At 35.8% G+C, this 20,457-nt stretch overlaps 2 protein-coding genes across 2 annotated transcripts in view; one reads left to right on the forward strand and one right to left on the reverse strand.

Annotated features, from left to right (window-relative positions):
- Positions 1–427: 427 nt before the first annotated feature.
- LOC149779678 (10 kDa heat shock protein, mitochondrial-like) lies at positions 428–6,013 on the reverse strand. Its single transcript, XM_089940515.1, has 4 exons — positions 5,912–6,013; positions 5,303–5,464; positions 2,575–2,664; positions 428–787 (listed from the first exon to the last, which is right to left on the reverse strand). Exons 1-4 carry the CDS (start codon positions 5,912–5,914, stop codon positions 737–739), a joined length of 306 nt encoding a protein of 101 aa, XP_089796641.1. The 5' UTR covers positions 5,915–6,013; the 3' UTR covers positions 428–736.
- Positions 6,014–6,450: 437 nt separating this feature from the next.
- The window catches only part of LOC149779679 (60 kDa heat shock protein, mitochondrial-like), a 41,630-nt gene continuing 27,623 nt past the window's right edge, over positions 6,451–20,457 (forward strand). The window contains exons 1-7 of the mRNA XM_089940514.1: positions 6,451–6,512; positions 8,833–9,001; positions 11,033–11,285; positions 11,585–11,667; positions 12,314–12,409; positions 13,121–13,214; positions 18,861–19,029. Coding sequence (XP_089796640.1) covers positions 8,834–9,001; positions 11,033–11,285; positions 11,585–11,667; positions 12,314–12,409; positions 13,121–13,214; positions 18,861–19,029 — 863 coding nt within the window. The 5' untranslated portion in view covers positions 6,451–6,512; position 8,833. The remainder of the gene's footprint in view (positions 6,513–8,832; positions 9,002–11,032; positions 11,286–11,584; positions 11,668–12,313; positions 12,410–13,120; positions 13,215–18,860; positions 19,030–20,457) is intronic.

Below are 20,457 nucleotides of genomic sequence, written 5' to 3' on the forward strand. Positions count from 1 at the left end.
TGACACACAATCTGATTCAGTTCAGTTCTCAGTTTCACGTAGGGCAGTGGTGATCTGATTGAGATTGCACAGACATGTCAACATCTTGAAAATACATTTACATATTTCATCAGCATCATCAAGTTTCATCAGGCAAATTAAACATTTTTTTGGACACACCTGATGAAACCTCACGTATAATACAGGAAGGTCCCAATCTAAAATTAGAGGGGCACCGGGGGGTCAGGCCATCTGATTTTTTGAGCACTGTAATTTGTGCAACAGTGTCAATATGGGCTGCAAACTATGCTAGATATTCTTGATATTTGGCCTCTACTTCCAGGATTAAATGACTATGGTACACGGTTCACAACAATCCATACATATCATAAATAACAGGGTTAACATCAAACACTGTAAACTAGAAATTCATTAAGAAACTCACAAATTATACACTAGTTTTATTGCGCATCATTATCAGTGGATGAATAGCACTTGTATCGCCAAGTTATGTAAATGACATTCGTGATAAAATTCTGAAGTAAAACAATATGAAAATGTTCTCTGCACTATGTTATGTTCATCAAAATCACAAGTATTACACAGTCATTCAAACATACTACCAAAAACTGATGTTTTATCAAATTTTGGTATAGGGAGGTAACTGACACTCCCTTTGTTCCAGACTTCAGGCTGTCAGAAGTTACTCCCCTTTTTCATTCATGACGGTCCAATTAGATGCAAAACTTGCCATTTATTAAGATTCAAATTTCCCTAAAATGTCTCCATCTCGGAACAGAAAATATTCCTGAAAAAAAAAGAAGACTGCTGAAAGAAGTGCAAGAAACAACAACAACAAATATTAAAACAAAAAGATTATATTAAAAAGTATTAGATAATGGCTCTTACAAGGTTCACAAGTTTGCTATTTGTCACTGGTCATAATAATATAAACTTGCTGAGGTCATTCAACACCTTTTGTACAAACTGTATAAACATTTAAGTAAATGTACTTTTAGCTGTAGTGTTTCTGATTAAGTATCAATGACAGTGTTTGGAAAAAAATGATTTGCCAATATGATTCATGATACAGATTAGGACACTTTGTTGATACACATATCAACTTTTTATCTTTAGAAGGTCTGTAAGTGGTAGGTGATGCCCTTTTTTTTGTGTTGTTGTAGGGTCCAATGTCATTTTTCAGCACAAGATAGGCTAAACATGGCGGTCAGCATAAATGGTGGAGGAAAAACCTGGGAAAACCCTGGAAAGAACCACTGACCCATGAGAAGCTACTGGCAAGCTTTCTCACATACCCACATTGGCTGAACCCCAGATGCGAACCCACGCAGAGGTGAGATGGCAGCGATCCATAACGGTAAGCACTTTAGACCACTCAGGGGCACCCCTTTTTTGTGTCAACATATTGGTTGTATTTCCAGTGTGCTAATTAGATAGACTAAGCATCTATTTAAATGCCATTTTATCCATGACAACATAACAAAAATACATGAAAACAAGACTTTCTTTTGTAAAGTGAAACGACTCATGTAATTCAGGGGAACACATCTGGAACAGTTCCTTTAGTCTGGACATGCTGCTGGGACAAATCAATTAACATTGAATCTCTGAGTGGGGAGGGGGCACTGGCTGATTATGAACCACTACATCTTGTATTAATTGGCAGAAGCCAAGTGGATATTGTGAAGTTTTTCTTTTTATGCTTACTGACAAAAATGAGTGCCTGTGCCTGTGACAGATGTCTCAGGCAAATTCTCAATGTAAAGAATAGAAAGGCAAATTAATAATTATACATGATAGCTGAAGAATGAATTAACTGGTATAGAGCAAGTACTGTTTTGTATCAATTCATTACCTTGATTATTACTATGGCAAAAGTAACAATGCATCACTATATTCATGAAACTTTTCACTCCTGTTTTCCTTAGAGACACAATTCAAAGGGAGTCATAAAAAGGTCCAGCCTCTTTCCTTTCATGATCGGAAATGGTAACAATATGGCAAGGGAGATATACATTTGATTTCAAGTTCAATAATAAAATCAAATATTGCTTTGTAGAAAATATCAAAGAGTTCTATAAGCTGCGGATGGTATAAAACACACACGTATATAGGAACAATACCTATAATGATTGCCATGTTGACATTTTGATTGTCTGACCTAAATACAACAAATAAAAGCACATGATGAGCATCAACTACTACGTGAATTAAACGCGTAAGGTTTAAGTATATAAAAACCTTTATAGGCAAAAAACCCAAACTTCCTTCTAAAAACAATTCTGTAATTTATTTATAAGTAACATTTTCAGCACATGCACAGCGTTATAAAGTAGGAATACAGTATCATCTGCCCAGAACTTTGTCTACACCACAATAATGCCTCAAGTTTTTCTTATTGTTGAATTTCAGCCGTTTTTATAAAATCTTAGTTCTGTTCATTTTTCTTTCACCTGGCAACTTGCATTTTCCCCATTCTTCTTTTTAAACACATTTTTTTAAAAATGAGTCTTTTAAAGTAAAAATGACACATTTCTATAACAAGACAGTATAACTTGAACTTATTGGGATTACCTTCTCTTCCAAAGTAACTTTAGTTCCACCATACTCCGGAAGTAAAACTTTATCACCAACTTTGACACTGACAGGTACTACCTCTCCGCTCTAAAAAAGTAAACAAATATTGATGTTAGGTGTGTGTATTGATATTCTTGTGCATTTTTTAATCCCCCTACCCCCACAAGGGTCTATATGGCATAATGGAAGGATTAACATTAAATTGTACTCTTGCCTGGAACAACTGAAAGTTTCAATCGAGCCATGTGTGCGTGTGCTTTAAACAAATTTCAGTCTTATCACTATGATGTCCCGCCCAGTCACATTTTCCTGACACCTGGCTGACCAGTCCTAATACTAACCTCTTACTGCTGAGTGTCAAGTGAGGCAGCTGCTAGTACCATCATAAGTCTTTGTTATGACTCTGCCAGGGTTCGAACACATGACCTCCCATATCCAAGGTGAATGTGCTAACCACCTGAACCACCGGAGTGGTTAATCTAGCCATGTAAAATATGCCTACCACTTTTCCAACTAGCAAGTGTATGAACAACTACACTATTCATGTATTAAATTTATAAAAATTTCACATGTAAAAAAAGGAAAAAGGTGTTGATGCATTACAATGTTCTCTGGAAACAAGCTCAAACTATCAACATGAACTAAAATGATATTACTGTAAAACAAGAGTCCCTTGAAGGGACTGACACTCTACTGGACAAAAAGAATTTACAAGAATTCAAGATAAGACAATTTTTTCCTTCTAACTGCCAAGTGCTGAAACCTTCTGATATTCTTCATCAATAAAAAAATTAATGTGGTAATGGTTTGCAGGATTGACTATAACTAATCCTGAATTCTGACAAGAGTTGATACATTTTTTTTTAAAACTCTGGCAGATTTAAATGTACGGCATTGTCGACTTTGATTTGACCCATGTTCACCAACTTGGAATATTACTATATATAAATGGCAATGTTGTGAAGAAGGACTATTGTGAATTTTTACATCATTATTGCCTTGCGAGTCAGAGTTTGTTTTTCAGGTGACTTAACAGGTCTGAAGTTCCTTCAATGTAGAACTATTCAGTGATATATATATAGACATATCATCTTGTTTCTTTTTGAAAATGCTGGCAAACTTACTGGGTACACAAATATTTGAATATAATTATTTTTAATATTTGAAAATAAAAGTATTTGACTATTTTTATCTGAATATTCAATTATTTGTTTCAGCTCTGTAACTATTGTTATTGTGTGGAAAGCATTTTTATTTTTTTCCCCACCTGTACAATTTATCTTTTTAACTACAAAAACAATAGGGTTCTTTCCCATTCCTGGTGTAAGCCATTGAAAAAAGTTTGGTATCCACTGATCATGGAAAACTCAAATTACTGTAGAAATCATTTTCTTATTTCAGTCTTGACCTATGAGCTTTTGTGCCCGAAATCAATAGGACTTCTCGCTGCGCAATGTGCAAACCACAGTCAAGGTTTAGTAAGCACAGACAGCAGATATTTAAAGTTGTTGTGCAGAAACCATTTTTCATTTGGCAACTGATGAAGTGTGTGTGTGTGTGGTTTGGATTTTTTAATGCAGCTTTAACAATTTGTCAGTCATATTGCTACGATGTCTTCAGTGTGACAGTTTATAGTGATGTCTAGCACTGGAGCATCATGCCGCAGACATGTAGCATGATGTCCCACCCGGTCACATTATCCTGACACCAGGCCGACCAGTCATAACACTAACCTCTTAATGCTGAGCGCCAAGTGAGGCAGCTGTTAGTACCATTTTTGTAAGTCTTTGCTATGACTTGGCCGGGGATCGAACCCACAACATCCCGCATCCAAGGCAGACGTTCTAACCACTAGGCCACCAGAGCGGTTCTAACTAATGAAGAAGTCCACCTATTGTGTTGAAATAATTTTTCTTCTTTCTGCCTGTGACACTGACCTTTTGCCTCCAAAACTGACAGAACTCTTCCTTACGCAAAGTGCAAGTACTTTACAGTCTGATAATTATAGCTGGTGGACATATCGAGTCAATGTGGTAACAGAATTTGTAAGAAACAGAAGGATGGACTGACATGTGCTTGTAATTTAGATTTTCACAGTAGCATTAACAATTGTTCAGTCATATCGCTATGAGGTCTGCAGTGTGAGTTTATAGTGATTTCTAGCACAGAAGCATCATGCCACAGATATATAGCATCATGTCCTGACACCAGGCCGACCAGTCCTAACACTAACCTCAATGCTGAGCATCAGGTGAGACAGCTGCAAATACCATTTTTCTAAGTCTTTGGTCTGACTCGGCCAGGGTTCAAACCTGTGACCTCCTGCATCCAAGGCGGATGCTCTAACCAATGGACAGACATTATAATATGCTTCACCTTATGTCAGGCATTTAAAAAAAAAACTTCAAAACAGGAGCAATGTAAGGATTCAAAGTTAAACCTTTTTATAAAAGTCATTCAACATTTTGGATATTTTGCCTTCATTGTGTGCAATTCAGTTTTACATTTTTCACATTTGACCTTTTCTTGGCACAATTTGCAGAAGTGCCATAAAACACTACACAGATACATACATTTAACCCTATGCATTCCTTTGGTTTTATATAATAATCCATAGCTACATTTTTCAAGCCCTTTTTAACTAGTTATTATCTAGTGATACATTTAATATATACATTCAGATATACATAAGAAAATATTATGTCAAGCAGGCTGTTCAAATGACCTGAATCCTTGCTCCGTTCCCAATAGCAACAACAGTGGCCTCGAGGATTTTTCCCTGTGCCTTCTCGGGGATCATGATTCCACCTTTGGTTTTTAGTTCTGGTGCAAACCTCTCCACCAGCACTCTGTCGAACATGGGGAGAAATTTCTTAAATGCTCTGGCCTGAAAAACACAAGGGTTAAGATTAGTATGATTGCTGTTTTTCTTCTTGCTATTTTAAGCAAAAAAGAAAGACTTAAAATAAAAAGCTGGTCAGAAGATCATTCCTACAAGGTCGAATGCCAGGGATTTTATTTTTAGTTTTCCTGGGGACGATAATGGTCCTCGTCCCCGCGAGACAACTGCAAAAGAAAACATATTAAAAAATCATACCCACAATAGCTATTTGCTTCTCAAAATTCTGTTCCTGACATGTCTAATTTTATATGAAATGTATGGGTTTAGTCAACTTTGAAAACGTTCTGGCTACGTAATTTCAAAGCGATCTACATAAGCATCCACATACACAAACTCTGTATTACATTCTTGACAAGTAACAAACGATTAACCTTGTTTAATTATTTTTAAAAAATATATGCATCCACATTAAAACTAACAACAATGAGTTACCATTTTCCGCGTGATACCAAGAGAAATACTACCAGCGTGCAGAATCTACCAGAACATGTGCTTCTAAAATGTGACCTTGACTGGGAGAATCATTGTATCATTTGTAGCATATTAATTTTATTGAAATTTATTTTAATATCATACCAAAGAGTGTTAGTTTCTATTCAGAATTTCATTATAACTTAATAGTTTAAAATGACTGAGCACTCATTATGGAGAAATTTGTAATAATCTAAAAGAATTCGGGATTTTCTATTATTCTTATAATAATGTTAATAATTACTCCCCGAGGGAGACCCCCAGCCCTGTATCAAGCATAGACGAGAAATTATTATTACATCATTTACCTCTTCTTTTTATTCACAATTTTAATTAGAGTAAATTCACCTAAATCTACATATAATATAATCACTTTTTATGTGAATCATCTTACCGCATGAATACGATGTATGAATGATTATAAATGTATAGTAATTTTTTTTCTGCGCTTAAAAATGCTTTTTTGGGGTTATAAGGTCACATTCAGCCGTCTATATATTAACTACGTATATCACTTCGTCTTACCGGCTTGCATCAAGGTGAAATATCAACCGGGATTCAGGTAATTCAGATTTGCAATTTTACGAAGACTTTGTGCATCTAAATTTTCTGTGATAAATAATATTGTTTATGCTAATATTTGGATTAGGTTTTGGCGATTTGCAAAGTGGTAGATGTTAGTAAATTGGGACTTGGAAGAAACACGTGATTGTCGACCATGTGCTTTCTGCTATGCTTCTGTAGCTAATCGAGTTCCAGTTTGAAGTTAAGATTCATCTACATCGAAAGAAAAATGCAAGCATGATTATTATTATACATTGATAGGATAAAGCTAATGTACGTTGTTGTACTTTTTAAGCGATGGAAAATATAAATTTTAAAGTGAGCGCCCAGTTGTTCTAGAATGTTCTCTCGTAGCGTGTTGACATTTTCCTCACCCCTCCAGTATCACAAGATCCATGGCGCGGGTTGGGAGTAGAGTTAATAGCTTACTTTTCCAATAAATCAAACAAGTGAGCAGTGACGATCAAAAACTGCTTACTCAAAACGAGCACATTGCTTCAGATTCATGTAAGGGATAAAGTAAAAAGCTGTACATCTGATCTAGTCGTACCATGTAAGTCTTATCACGTGTTATGTTTTTGTGCTACATCTTACTGCACAAACGACAGCCTTGTGTCGTGTGTTTCGATGTTGATTGACATCGAAAAGAACGTCCAAATTTTAAAGAATATCTCGCACACTTGACAGCACATATGGAAGCTTTTCCACCAATGAAAATTCTGTTCATTTGGCGGACTTACTCTGTTGTCTTATTTTGGAATAAATACTAATTCTCGCACAAGCAAATGGACGTCTTTTCAAGTTCCGTTAACCAACATTTTTGTTGGTTCGAATGCAGTTGAAGTGAAGAATTTAAGGATGATCAATAAATATCTTAACAAAACAAAGCCTTCTAAACACTTTCTTCAGTATTAGTTTATTTTTATTTGTTTCTTTAAAAAAATATTCTTCAACCTAATCAGATTTCACCATTCCCAGCTTCATCACGTTCCATCCAGCCAGCTGAACTCCACATGAAAATGTGTCAATTTGCTACTGTCAGATTTTGATTCCATCAGGATAAAGGTAGTTTTAAATTTGTGGAAGAGTGTCATAATGGGTTGCCAAGTGTCTGAGATATTCCTGAAAATGTTGTCTTGAGCTGTAAGACTACATTTGATATAGACTTGGGCTTGGAAATCGTCTCATAAAAGTATCTTAAAATTTATTTGCTTTGGATTTTATTCCTGCAGTGTAATACATTGAACTTGTTTGTTTTTGCCAAAATCAATTAAAAGGGTGATAAGTATATTGAATGAAGCGATCTAAACACTTCCTTCGTTATTAGTATTTTGTAGTACCCAATCCAAATTTGGCATTCCCAGCTTCCATCGCATTCAAGTCAACTGAAATGTAGGTTAACAGAACTTGAAAACGTCCATTTACTCATCAGAATTGAATTTATCAGATAAAGACATCCAGGAAAGTAAAGCAATAGAGCTGAGTGTGAGATATTCTTGAAAATTTGGCTTCTTGTTCCTGTCAACACAGTGTCATTATTTAGGCAACAAGATGTCAACCCAGAAACAAAAATGTCAGGGTCAGTCTCGTACATTGTGTGGCTAGCTTTGGTTTCTTGTTTTATGATGGCTTATTTAGTGTTGCGTCACTCCCAGGTTGTTGGATAGTAGGATTCAAGTTTTCATTGCAGGTTTTGCATGGTAACCACTGGGCTACTACAGCAATTTTTGTTTCCTTCTGGCTGCCATATATAGCACACTTTGCTTACAATTTATCTACAAACCATACTTGTAATTTGTAATCTATAAAGAGAATACACCTCCTACATGACCTGTTCAAGGGTCAACACTGGTATTTCAAGCATTTAAGCATACTTTTTGAAGCATAATAAACTTGGTATCAGTGTTAAGCTCATGGCAGAAGGAGCCATGGTGACCAGGTGTTAAGCATGCAGAATTCGAGACCATCAGGTTGGGGTTCAAATTCTACCATCAGATCAGCCTGTGTGTTCATGGCATCTGCATTAAATAACCTGATTGTGCTGCTGTGCCTTAAAGCATCATACCAACCAATCACACACATGCTAAGGGATACAGAGTAAGAACTAAATTCTTGTCTTGATATATCAAGTAGAGGAAGTGCAAGCAATTGTTCTTGCCTTTAAAGTCATATTTAAAAAAAAAATGTTGTAATGCATTTTACCAGTTTATCTCGCCTGCAATCAATCTTTTCTTTGCCATCATGATCAGAATTATTGTACAGATTTCATCATTATTGTGTGCATTGTATTATTCAGTGTGCAATTTTTTTTTTTGCAGAATGTACAGACTTCCGTCTATCCTTCGGCCAGTGCTCACCCGACATTTGGCACCCTGTTTATCTAGGGCCTATGCAAAGGACATCAAGTTTGGCAATGATGCCCGTGCCCTGATGTTGCAGGGAGTTGATTTGCTAGCAGATGCTGTAGCGGTTACCATGGGACCAAAGGTTGTAGTCTGTCAAAAGATGAAAATATTGGATATTCTTTTAATTAAATCCTTTTATTACATCCAATAGTTTATCTGGGATTCATTGAGTCTGTTCAGTCCAATTTCTGTTTGTGATGTGCACATTGAATGCAGCTACTTTGAGTTTTTACTAAAATTTGCATTGTGGCTTTTTGAGATACACTGATAGAACTTGTCATGAAAGGTCACCCAGAAAATAATGGTCTCAAGAATACTGTATGGTATGTCTAACAGGTTATAATACTGTATGGTATGTCATAACAGGTTATAATACTGTATGGTATGTCGTAACAGGTTATAATACTGTATGGTATGTCATAACAGGTTATAATACTGTATGGTATGTCGTAACAGGTTATAATACTGTATGATCACTGAGGATTTGGTCTCAACACGTGGTCTCACATAGCAGTAGTCTTTTAAGATGGGTTTGTCTGTATATCCAATTTGATTTGAGTTCCATTTAAACTATATATAAATTCCGAAAGCATACAGGAATCTGAAGGTAATAAATCCAAAACTGCATTTGTTTCAATCAAGATTTTTTTTCATTCCAGAAATGAAAAAAATGGATCCTTAAAGCTCTTGATAAGTCAAGAAAGGGGACATGAATATTTTTGTAAAAGTTTCTTACTCAAAAAATCTCAAATACATTTTATTATCAGTTTCTACTGTGAGCCCTCGCAGGGAATTCATTATTTTCTGCCCAAGTAATTAGCCACATTGCTATTCTTTTGGGGCTCTGGTGTACCATTGTCCTCCCTGTACTCTGCATTGAAAATGCAGATGTTTTTTTGTTGAAAATTTATCATTCTATCCATGACATTCTATCATGTGCTCATGATTGGTGCCAAAGCTAATAATAATCGGCACGATGTTGCTTTTGGCCAGAGGAATGGGTCGCCTTGTGCAATTTTGGCAAAAAATGCAGTTTAGTGCACTAGTTTAGAGTTTTCTCAGTTCATTTGATGTTAAAATCAATTCCAATGATATTTTAATATTTAGTTTCTAAGACATTAATTTTCCTATAAATGGTGTGGAGGAAGTTTTTGTTTGGTATGGTATCCCCACATTAAATCAAATTTGTTCTTTCTGCTGAACAAAATGTGTGTCGTTTTGTGTATTGTTGCCTGCAGATGTTGAAAAATGTCTATAATTCCACTGTCCCATCCAAACAAATACTCTCAGAGTCAAAAGTTCACTTGCCATTCATATTGGACAAGTAAATTTTTAACTTGTGTCTTGGGCTGCTAGTTGTGAAAGGCTAAATAACTACAGTGCCATGTGTTGCTAACACATATCAGCAAAATTGTCTATCCACTGTGTTGATGCCTATCTGCTGTACCAGATGTTAGAAACGTTGGTCGAGTTTCAAGGTAGAAAATTTAACAAGATCACTGCAGATTTTGCTAGGATGGTCTTTGCCAACTGTTTCTGAATTTGGCTGTATATTCCATTTTATTGGATGAATTGTCTTGTCGATTGCTCAAGAGCTTATTGTCATTATAATCAAATATTTGTAGTGATGTCAAGGTTACTAATGAGCTATGTGTATATTTTTTAATATGACCATTCCTTATTTTACTATACATAGGTTACAGTCAGGCTGAACAAAAGTTTAAATGGGTTAAAATAGAACATTATTAAATATTAAGATCACAGTGAACAAAATGAAAGTTGTTTAGTAAATTGTTCACATCGCTGCAAATAGATGATTTGTCGTCTCAGTTTTCATACTAAGAATTTTTCCATGGTAAAATTATCCAGGTGTGTGTATCCTTGCAGCTGGCATTGACTTTTGGTTCAAGAATTTTTCATTTTTTCTGGTACAAAGTTCAAGTTAGGATATGGCAAAATCCTTTTGTCCATAGAGCATAGTGTATCATCCATTTTAAATTGTTATTCACATTCATCTCAAGAAACTATAGTTAGAGGTATGAATTTTTTTGTTTTTTATTAAAAAGTATATTTTTTAAAAATGAATGTTGATCACGTTGAATTTTGATTTCAGGGTCGGAATGTGATACTAGAGCAAAGCTGGGGTAGCCCAAAGATTACAAAGGATGGAGTTACTGTAGCCAAAGGCATAGATCTGGCAGACAAGTATCAGAACATTGGAGCCAAGCTAGTACAAGATGTAGCTAACAGTACCAATGAGGAGGCTGGTGATGGTACAACTGCTGCAACTGTACTTGCCAGGGCCATTGCCAAGGAGGGATTTGAACATATGAGCAGGGGATGTAACCCTATTGAAATCAGGAAAGGTAACAAGCAGTGATAATTTTTTTTCTTTCTGGAATTGAAATTAATAGCACAACTCCTACCAAAATGTGGGATTCTTTATTTTCACCTGAATTATTAAAGTAGATTAATTGAAGAAAAATGCGATTGAAGTAAATTATTTTTGAAATTCTGGTGACTTCACTTGTGCACTGAAGGTTATAAAACGAATGAACTGTGGAGTGTAATTAATTTTTACCCTGAATGACCTCTATGCTAGTTTAGATGGACTGTTTCTCCATGCTGAAAGTGTGGGTCAATCTATTTATCAAATTATTTGCAGGTGTAATGATGGCAGTTGATGCCACTGTAGCTGAGTTGAAAAGGATGTCTAAACCAGTTACCACGCCAGAGGAAATTGCTCAGGTAGACACTAAAATGTGACCTCAGAAATAATTATTGTGATACTTGCTTATTGTTTAACCTCCATCAGCATATAAGATGACATGGGTATCACATCTGTTGTTGTCATTGACAGTGTGTAATTTATGCAATTAAAATATTTAAAAATCTTATTGTGTTGTATGGTGGTTATTCAGTATTCTGTGGAACTTGGCTCGTGCTGTATTTCTCGTTTGAGGACTTAATAATGTGCATGTCTTGAAATATGTAGCATATTTTATCAAGGTTCTGTGTGCCTGTCAATCTATCCATCTGCCTGTGAATTATGTCTAAGCTATAGAATTAATCGGGGGAAAAGATATTTTGATCTATCTTGGCTTTGCTATGAATTTTGTGATCCATAGAGTAGGTTAGCTGACTCGTTGAATCTGACATAGTCGTTAAATCTGGTGTGACAGAGTCCTTGAACCTAAAATGGTAATTGAATCTGGTGCAGGTGGTTGAATCTAAAATAGCATTTGATTATGAATAATAATTGCATAGACATGTACAAGTTTTGTTAAGGATGTTGTTGTTTCTATGATAGCGACTAGCTGAAGCCACAGGGAGCTCTGTAAATGCTTCATGCTCATCTGTTTGCTAAGGAAATAAAGCATTTTTATGTTTGCAGGTGGGGACAATTTCAGCTAATGGGGACAAATCTATTGGAGATCTTATCTCGGATGCAATGAAGAAAGTTGGTAGAGATGGGGTTATCACTGTGAAGGCAAGTGTTAAAAAATGTATGCTTTTTCCCTACGATTTTTATGCTTTTTATATACGTGTTTATGAAATAGGGAAAATTGAAGAGACGGTACGTTCATGAAGACACTATAAAATCCTCGGAATATCAGAATCTTTGTTTTACGAGATCAAAAGATTTTGACATGAAATTTTGCTTTCAGCTGGGTCCTTTTGATCTGCAAGAATAAACAAAAATAACTTTTTCAGAGACAGTGTTTTCAAATCGTAATGTTGTGGTGGTAATCAGAATGAAATTTTGCATCTTGTAAATCATTTATCCTTTGAATACATTAACATTTGGAGCCAGCTCAGCTGCCCATCTCATTCAGCAATTGCATCAATACAAAGGGAAGAAACTCTTTCCACTTGCCTCCTCTTGTTTACCAGGTTTTAGCTTTCAGTCAGTATGACTTGCATCATATCATATACTTCTTGATCTTGTGAAATATTTACCATCAATGGACAGAGAGGACTTTGACCATCAATGGACAGAGAGGACTTTGACCATCAATCAACAAAGAGGACTTTGACCATCAAGCGACAGAGGACTTCGACCATCAATTGACAAAGAGGATTTTATTTCTTATCTCCTAACTTGATGTCTAGTCATGGTGTTATTGTTGCCTCTCATTGACTGGTTTTGCTTATGTTCAGAATTAAGGTGAACATTCTGAAAACTTTTTATTTTTTGCAGGATGGAAAGACATTACATGATGAGTTGGAACTTATTGAAGGAATGAAGTTTGACAGGGGATACATCTCACCCTATTTCATCAACACCCAGAAAGGTATTGGTTGTTGATTTTAGAACTATTCATGTGCTTCTGGTAATTGAACAGAATGTGTCATTGCAACTGTATTTAGCGTAATTTAAGCATAACAATTCTTGGCAGAAATTAAATAATTTTCCATAAATAACATTGAAACAATCTTTTACAACATGCTCTTTTTCTCTCTTGCTTCTGATTCAGTTTATGGGCTGACACATGCATTTGTAAAATTATAGGTGGATTTATGTTTGTTTTTTTTTAAAATACATTTTCTTTCATAAATACGTTTTTGGTAGGTATACAGTAGAATTTAGGCACTTGTAATGCCTGCTTTGTTGGGTAAGTGAAACTGGTGTGTTCTTAAAAGGTACTGCCTGAAGCAACATGGAGACATTCTGTTCCATCTGTTGGGGTATCTAGTGCGTTTCTCTGCAACTCATCAGAGAAGATAGCCCTTAACTTCATTGACCAGTACTTTGGCTACAAATAAACCCAAATATCTTCGCTCAAATCTGGGTATCTTGGTCGCATGAGAACTTGTACTACACTGCAGTTTCATAGTATAATACTGCTATATTTGCATAGGACAAAGATAATTTTGTTTTTCATGTACAAAGAAATGTTCTACACAGTTACCTGACCTGCACAGATGTCTTCTAGTGTCCTCCCATTATTTTTGCACTGAGAATTGGTTATATATTTAATAGTTTCTGAGAGCTGAGTTTTAAAGTAAACATCAAGGTTTTACTGGTAAATCATGGGCAAACAATGTATTACATTGCATTACCATTAGTTGCAATGTACTAAACGTTTTATTTACTTGCCTGCCATTTTTGCAAGAAACAATGCATAGGTGAAACTAAAAGGGAATTACAAGTGAAAATAAAAGAACTTTGTTACATCCAAAATAAGCACTTTAATCAACCTGACCACAACATAAATTGGGTTCATTGTTAGATAATAGGAACCATCCAGTCTGGTCAAGAGCTGACAAGTAGCAACATTGTCCAAAATGGGAGCCCAGACATTTTTTAACTTGACATATTCGAAGTATAAATGGAACCTGGAAGTGAATGTTGCCATTTGATTTGTTACATAAACTGCTGGCAACTTGTAAGCCAACAGGAAATAAAAATATTCATTTTGGATGTAGTTTCCTCTAGACTGGAGCTAAACAGGCTGTTTGTAGAATCATCCCACCATGTATCTTGCATCATTGTTGCATTGATTGGCAGATGTTCTTGTGGCATAATTAATGTTGTTGCTGGTAGGTTTAACAACATTTTCAGCACAATATAGACTACATGGCAGCCAGTATAATTGGTGGGGGAAGAACCCCAAAAAACCCTGGGAAGAACCACTGACCCATGAGAAGCTACAGGCAAGCTTTCTCAAATAACCTACATTGGCCGAGCCTGAGACTCGAACCTATGCAGACAGAGGTGAGATGGCATTGATCCATATTTGCCATTGGCATCATGTTACTGAAAATTACCTTTAAAATATGGAATAGGGTATAAAAGCAAAAACTACAGAAAAATTATTGTTGCCAAAAATCGTGATAATTGGCTCATCCATGTTTGTGTCCGGGTTTCATATTAGAATTAGTGGACTTTGTCAGGGAACCAGACCAACTGTATTGTAGTACCTCTGATGCTTTAAAGTGCACATATATTTTTCATGTTAAGCATCTGCATGATCAAAATGTTGATTATAGATGTTTTTTAAATGGCGTCCAGCAAGCGATACAAGTTGAAGACAAAACAGAAATCAAGCCTCTTAAAAAGTGTTTATAATCAGCACAGAAGAATAAAAAGGAATATTTAGATTCTTATGAATAAAAGCAGGAACGAACACAGTTATGTTTTACATGTCACTTTGAGTATGTCTCATCGCTAAGATGTGTTTGCCATCGTCATGTGAAATTGAAAATAACTCCAAGACTTGCATCAAAATAGTAACAAGCCATTGAGCTGCATTGTGTTTGTGACTGACATTTGTGCAACTGTACTAGTGGTAAATAAGGTCTAAGTGTACTTTACAAACTTTTCACTTGAACAATATGTTTACCATGGCTGCATGTTTCAAATACCGAACTTTTAAATACATATTCCGTTTTACAATAGCGGAGTATATTTTGTTACATCTTACTGAAAACTTGTGGGGGGGGAAAAGTAGCCTTACTGATACAGTCTCATCAGGGTTGGCAGGTCTGGACCCCCCACCCCAAAGGTTTGTAAGTGTAGTTATTGCACATCATCTTCAGTGTTGACAGTCTTTGTATCAGCACAGGTAATCAGTTGTGCTACAGCAAGTTGACATGACCTTTTCCAGTTTGAGAGCTTGGGTTAGGCTAACCCTAACCCACAGGTGTTCTGTTCAGTTGTGCTACAGCAAGCTGACATCACCTTTTTCAGTTTGAGAGCTTGGGTTAGGCTAACCCTAACCCACAGGTGTTAAGTTGTGCTACAGCAAGCTGACAGTTTGAGAGTTTGTATCATCATGCTCTTTGTTGAGCATGTGACAGATACCTCTATTTTTTATCCGCAGGTTGTAGCCACTGCCTTGCTTCAAGCTGTGCTTGTAGAAGGGATAGGGGTGCCTCGGTTATTTTTTTGTCCAAAGACCTCCTTTGACAAGGGTTGTTGATGATTGGAGAGATGAGAAATTTTGCTTTTGACTTGTTGGACCAGGTTCAATAAAATGCTAAATTGTCCAGGTTCGCAGTAGCCAAGGGCAGGTCCATCGGAAAAGTTTTGCATGCAGATATTTACTACGATATATTGCCATAAATGGAAGTCTGGAAAAAAAACATTTAAATGCAAACTTAAAATTCTACAACTACTTCATTGCTTATTAAAATTTTTACTAATTGTACCATTTTAAAATTTCCAAGTGCCTTCTGTTGGCTGATACTCTTTGAATCTCATTGCTGTAGTTGACTGAAACTTCAAGTTGGAATGTTCTCAAAATAAAAGATACCAAAGAAGAAAATTAAGCTTGTTCGTTGAAACAGATGGGAAAACAGAAAGTCGATATATGTACAGTTGGTAACCCTGAGAGCAACAATTCTCTTGTCCAAGTCTCATTTCCTACCCATTAGATAGTTTAACATTTTAGTTGTCAAAATGTCTAAAATGGAGTGGGAAAGGTCTGACAAAATACAGACTGTTTCACGTTGCTGATCCTCTGATAAATTTGACTAGGCTGTCAGAGCACTTGCATCAAATGGTGTGCTTTCTCAGAAATGTGGAATAACTCAGCTTGGTAAAGGTTCAGAATCTGGGTCTTGATGATTGAGAGGGGTATGTTTATTTTCTATCAGTATCTTGTATGGTAATATTTACTGCTTGTTTCATGTGCTCTTAGTTGATCAGGTTTAAAATTGGATATGCTTTTGAATTTGGCTTTTGAACAACTGCTTGTCTGTGTGTATACTGTACATGCTGAACAAGTAAAAAAACAACTGCTTGTCACCATACTCAACCCATAACTAAGACTTTTTTTCATTCATACTGGGAAGTCCAAATACATTTTTTTAACTTCTGTTCTTTTTAAGTCTTGATCATTTAAAGTCAGGCAGATGAGTATTTAGTAATAAAATTCTCTGGTTGATTCTTGCCTTCTGCCATACTCCAACTCATATTTAGAACATTGGTAAATAGGTGCCAGTTGATGGATCAATTTCAGGTAACAAACATTTAATGGTGAATATCAGGCTTAGGCTGGTGATCAGTATATTGCATGCTAAATTTGCAGCTTTCCTGTCAACTTTACATCACCAGTCTGTCACTATCGATCATTTGATTGCATCAGTGCACTTTCATATCTCTTCCAGATAGTTTAAAGATTAAAAAGCACATTTTCTTCAAATTATAAAACAAATATTATAAATCTGACAGCGTAGCATATATACCGACCATTGTGCTTTTTTGAGGGGGAGCAAATTATTCTATAGTTATATATAGGGACCTGACATGGGTCAAAATGACTACAAAATTCTTATTATGTGCCTTTACCACTTTGGTTTAAGAGATTTTAACCCACAGCAGAGGCCTGATTTTATTAAATGGAAAAACTCAAGTGAAATCGGAAGGTGTTAGACACAGCAGCAACACCCAGCATATTTGAAACTCTCTTGTGTCAGTGAAGATGCAGAAAGTACATTTTCTATGCTGAGAAAAATTCAACAAGATTTGTGGGTAAGTTTGAACAACAGTACCATCCAGTATTCAGTGAGTGTAAAGATGAAGACAAATGACACCCACATTATCTTACAAGCCTACCCCAATCAACCATTGATACCCCAATCAACCACTGATATCCCAATCAACCATTGATACCCCAATCAACCATTGATACCCCAATCAACCACTGATACCCCAATCAACCATTGATACCCCCAATCAACCACTGATATCCCAATCAACCACTGATATCCCAATCAACCTTTGATAACCCAATCAACCATTGATACCCCCAATCAACCATTCATACCCCAATCAACCACTGATACCCCCAATCAACAGTTTAGAGAAGCAAAGGCTACAGCAGATTAAGAAAATATTCCATTGTCCAATGGTTGTTAAAGACAAATTATGCTTTTTTGCCACTTGTGATGTTCATAATTGAATACTTTTTGGGGCAGAAGACTGACAACACCTATTCTTTTAAGACGGTAAGGACATATCAGAGGAGTAAAATTGTTGTAGATGAGATGATATAAATTTCTTTCAAATTTTATTTCAATTACATTATGTGCACATGTGTGTGAAAAGATTGAAATCATTCAAATTTCTGAATTCAGTACGTGAAGCGGTAAATTCACAGATGGTGAATTTGCAATTACATCCATTCTGGGGATATTTAATTCTTTCAAATGGAATATTATCCTTAACTTTTGCATTTGAAATGAAATTTAATTAACTTTAATAATTCTGCACTTAATTGGACCCTGCTTGCAACTGTTTGGCATGATCAGGATATATAAGTGCAATATTGATGATGGAGGGGAATCTGTCTTGCACAAGGGAGGCCAGCTACACTGACTTCTTTTAAGACTGTCCCTACACCACTGGCTTTTAAAAATGAAAATTCCCCATGAAGTTGTTGAACATTTGTATCAGTATTTGTTTTATAGCCATTGTGAAGCACTTTGAGATTGATTAAAGTGTTGTTAGGAGAGATGAAGGCTATGCCTAACATGGTAAATTTTTGTTGAATTTTTTTTTTAAACCCTGAGAAAATCATTGATACATGCATGTGTGTTTTTTGCATGTTTTTACAAGACACTGTAAATTTCATTTTTGCTAATGACTTGTAAAATATTGTTATAATCCACATAGCTGAGGCAAGAGAAAAAAATACCCAGAATCCCATATTCTTGGGTCAGATTCATGCAGTGCAAAAGTCGGAGGACAAACTTCTATGATCATCACTTTTCAGCCATGTAATTGAATGCTACAAACCATGATGCACTGTATGTATTTTTTTTTATTTTATATAGATAATATGACTCGATGCAGATGAATATCATAGCATAGTTCAGATGCAAGCAATAATGTTCTAGAAAAGAAAATTGCAGTATCTCACCAATGTGTTGTTACAATTTTGTTCACATTTTTTCAGGATGTCAGTAGAAGTGTGAGAATTTTTACTTTTCAGGAGCGAAGTGCGAGTTTCAGGAGGCTCTGGTGCTGTTCTCAGAGAAGAAAATTTCCAGTATTCAATCCATCATCCCTGCACTAGAGCTTGCAAATCAGCATCGTAAGCCCCTGCTGATTGTGGCTGAGGATGTCGATGGGGAGGCTCTCACTACCCTTGTTCTCAACAGGTAGATGGCATGACATGGTATAATAATAATAATAATGAGGACTTTGTATAGCACCTAATCTTTAGAAGCTCTAAGCGCTTTACAACATCAGACAACATCTATAAGATAAGAAACATAATAATATTATTACAAAAACAAACATGAAAAATAAAAAACGTGCTGAGAATATTTCAGGTAGGAAACATTATTAGGTCTTTAAGTTTGTTCTTGCTGTCGAAATAAGTGAGTTTTGAGAGCCCTCTTGAGTGTGATCACTGTGTCTTTGTGTCCAAGTTCAGAGTTGATGAAGCCTTGTTATGAATGTATCATTTGATTTTTATGTTGCTATCCTTGTTCTGATGTAGATGAAATTCAGTCCTAATGACAGTTTCCTATTTATGTTGCCATCCTTGTTCTGATGTAGATGAAATTCAGTCCTAATGACAATTTCCTATTTATGTTGCCATCCTTGTTCTGATGTAGATGAAATTCAGTCCTAATGACAATTTCCTATTTATGTTGCCATCCTTGTTCTGATGTAGACGAAATTCAGTCCTAATGACAATTTCCTATTTATGTTGCCAAATATAGTTTGTACTTCACCAGTAATAACCTACCTGAAGATCTTGTGGCCAATGATTTATAAGTCAAGGGAGGCAACTCAAATGTTGGCAGATTAAACCTGATAACTTTCTCCCCCTTTGGATATTTCACTGATGATAATGTCTGAAACAATAATGAAGAATGCGTTTTTTTATAAAAATTTTTATATCTCATATGTTTGAATAACAGTGAAACATGTCCAGAAGTGCTGGAAAATTTGTATGAATTCATGCACTTGCAGAGCAGTGGTGCATGAGAACTCCCACAAATTATTTTCAAGTTGAGCATATGTAAATTTACTCAGCAGTGTACAATTTTTATTCAGCTGTTCACCCTGAAAGTCTTGATGAGACATTCATCAGGTCATTTGCACTTCTGCGACATCCATATATTTGTATCAATGGTTTTTACAATAAATTGGATTGGCACATTGGTCTCTAGAACAAACATTCTGTAGTAGTTTGAAAACTGCATCAAAGACATTTTCCAAATGAAAACCTGCCAAACTGTCCTGATTTATTCCTGTACTCAGATTCACATGGCAAGACAAAAAAAAAAACAAACAATTTTTATACTCCAAAAACATTTATTGCATATTTGGTAACAGTAATTATTGTGGTAGCAACCAATGCATGCCTTAACCTCAATTCTTATCAGTGCCTTGCTAACCCTAACTTGCGTACATTAGGTTACAAGGCTTGTCTGTCTGTTGATGGGCAACTGTCTGGCCTTTTTGTAAACATTGCATAGTGCAGTTACAAACTAGGAGCATCTTGTCTACCCTATGTTGTAGTCAACTTGACAATGACAGTATGGATTGATGAAGATGCTACAGGAAAACTGGAA

Source organism: Sinohyriopsis cumingii, chromosome 17 (genome assembly GCF_028554795.1).
Source record: "Sinohyriopsis cumingii isolate HCF-2022 chromosome 17, ASM2855479v2, whole genome shotgun sequence".
NCBI lineage: Eukaryota > Metazoa > Mollusca > Bivalvia > Unionida > Unionidae > Sinohyriopsis > Sinohyriopsis cumingii.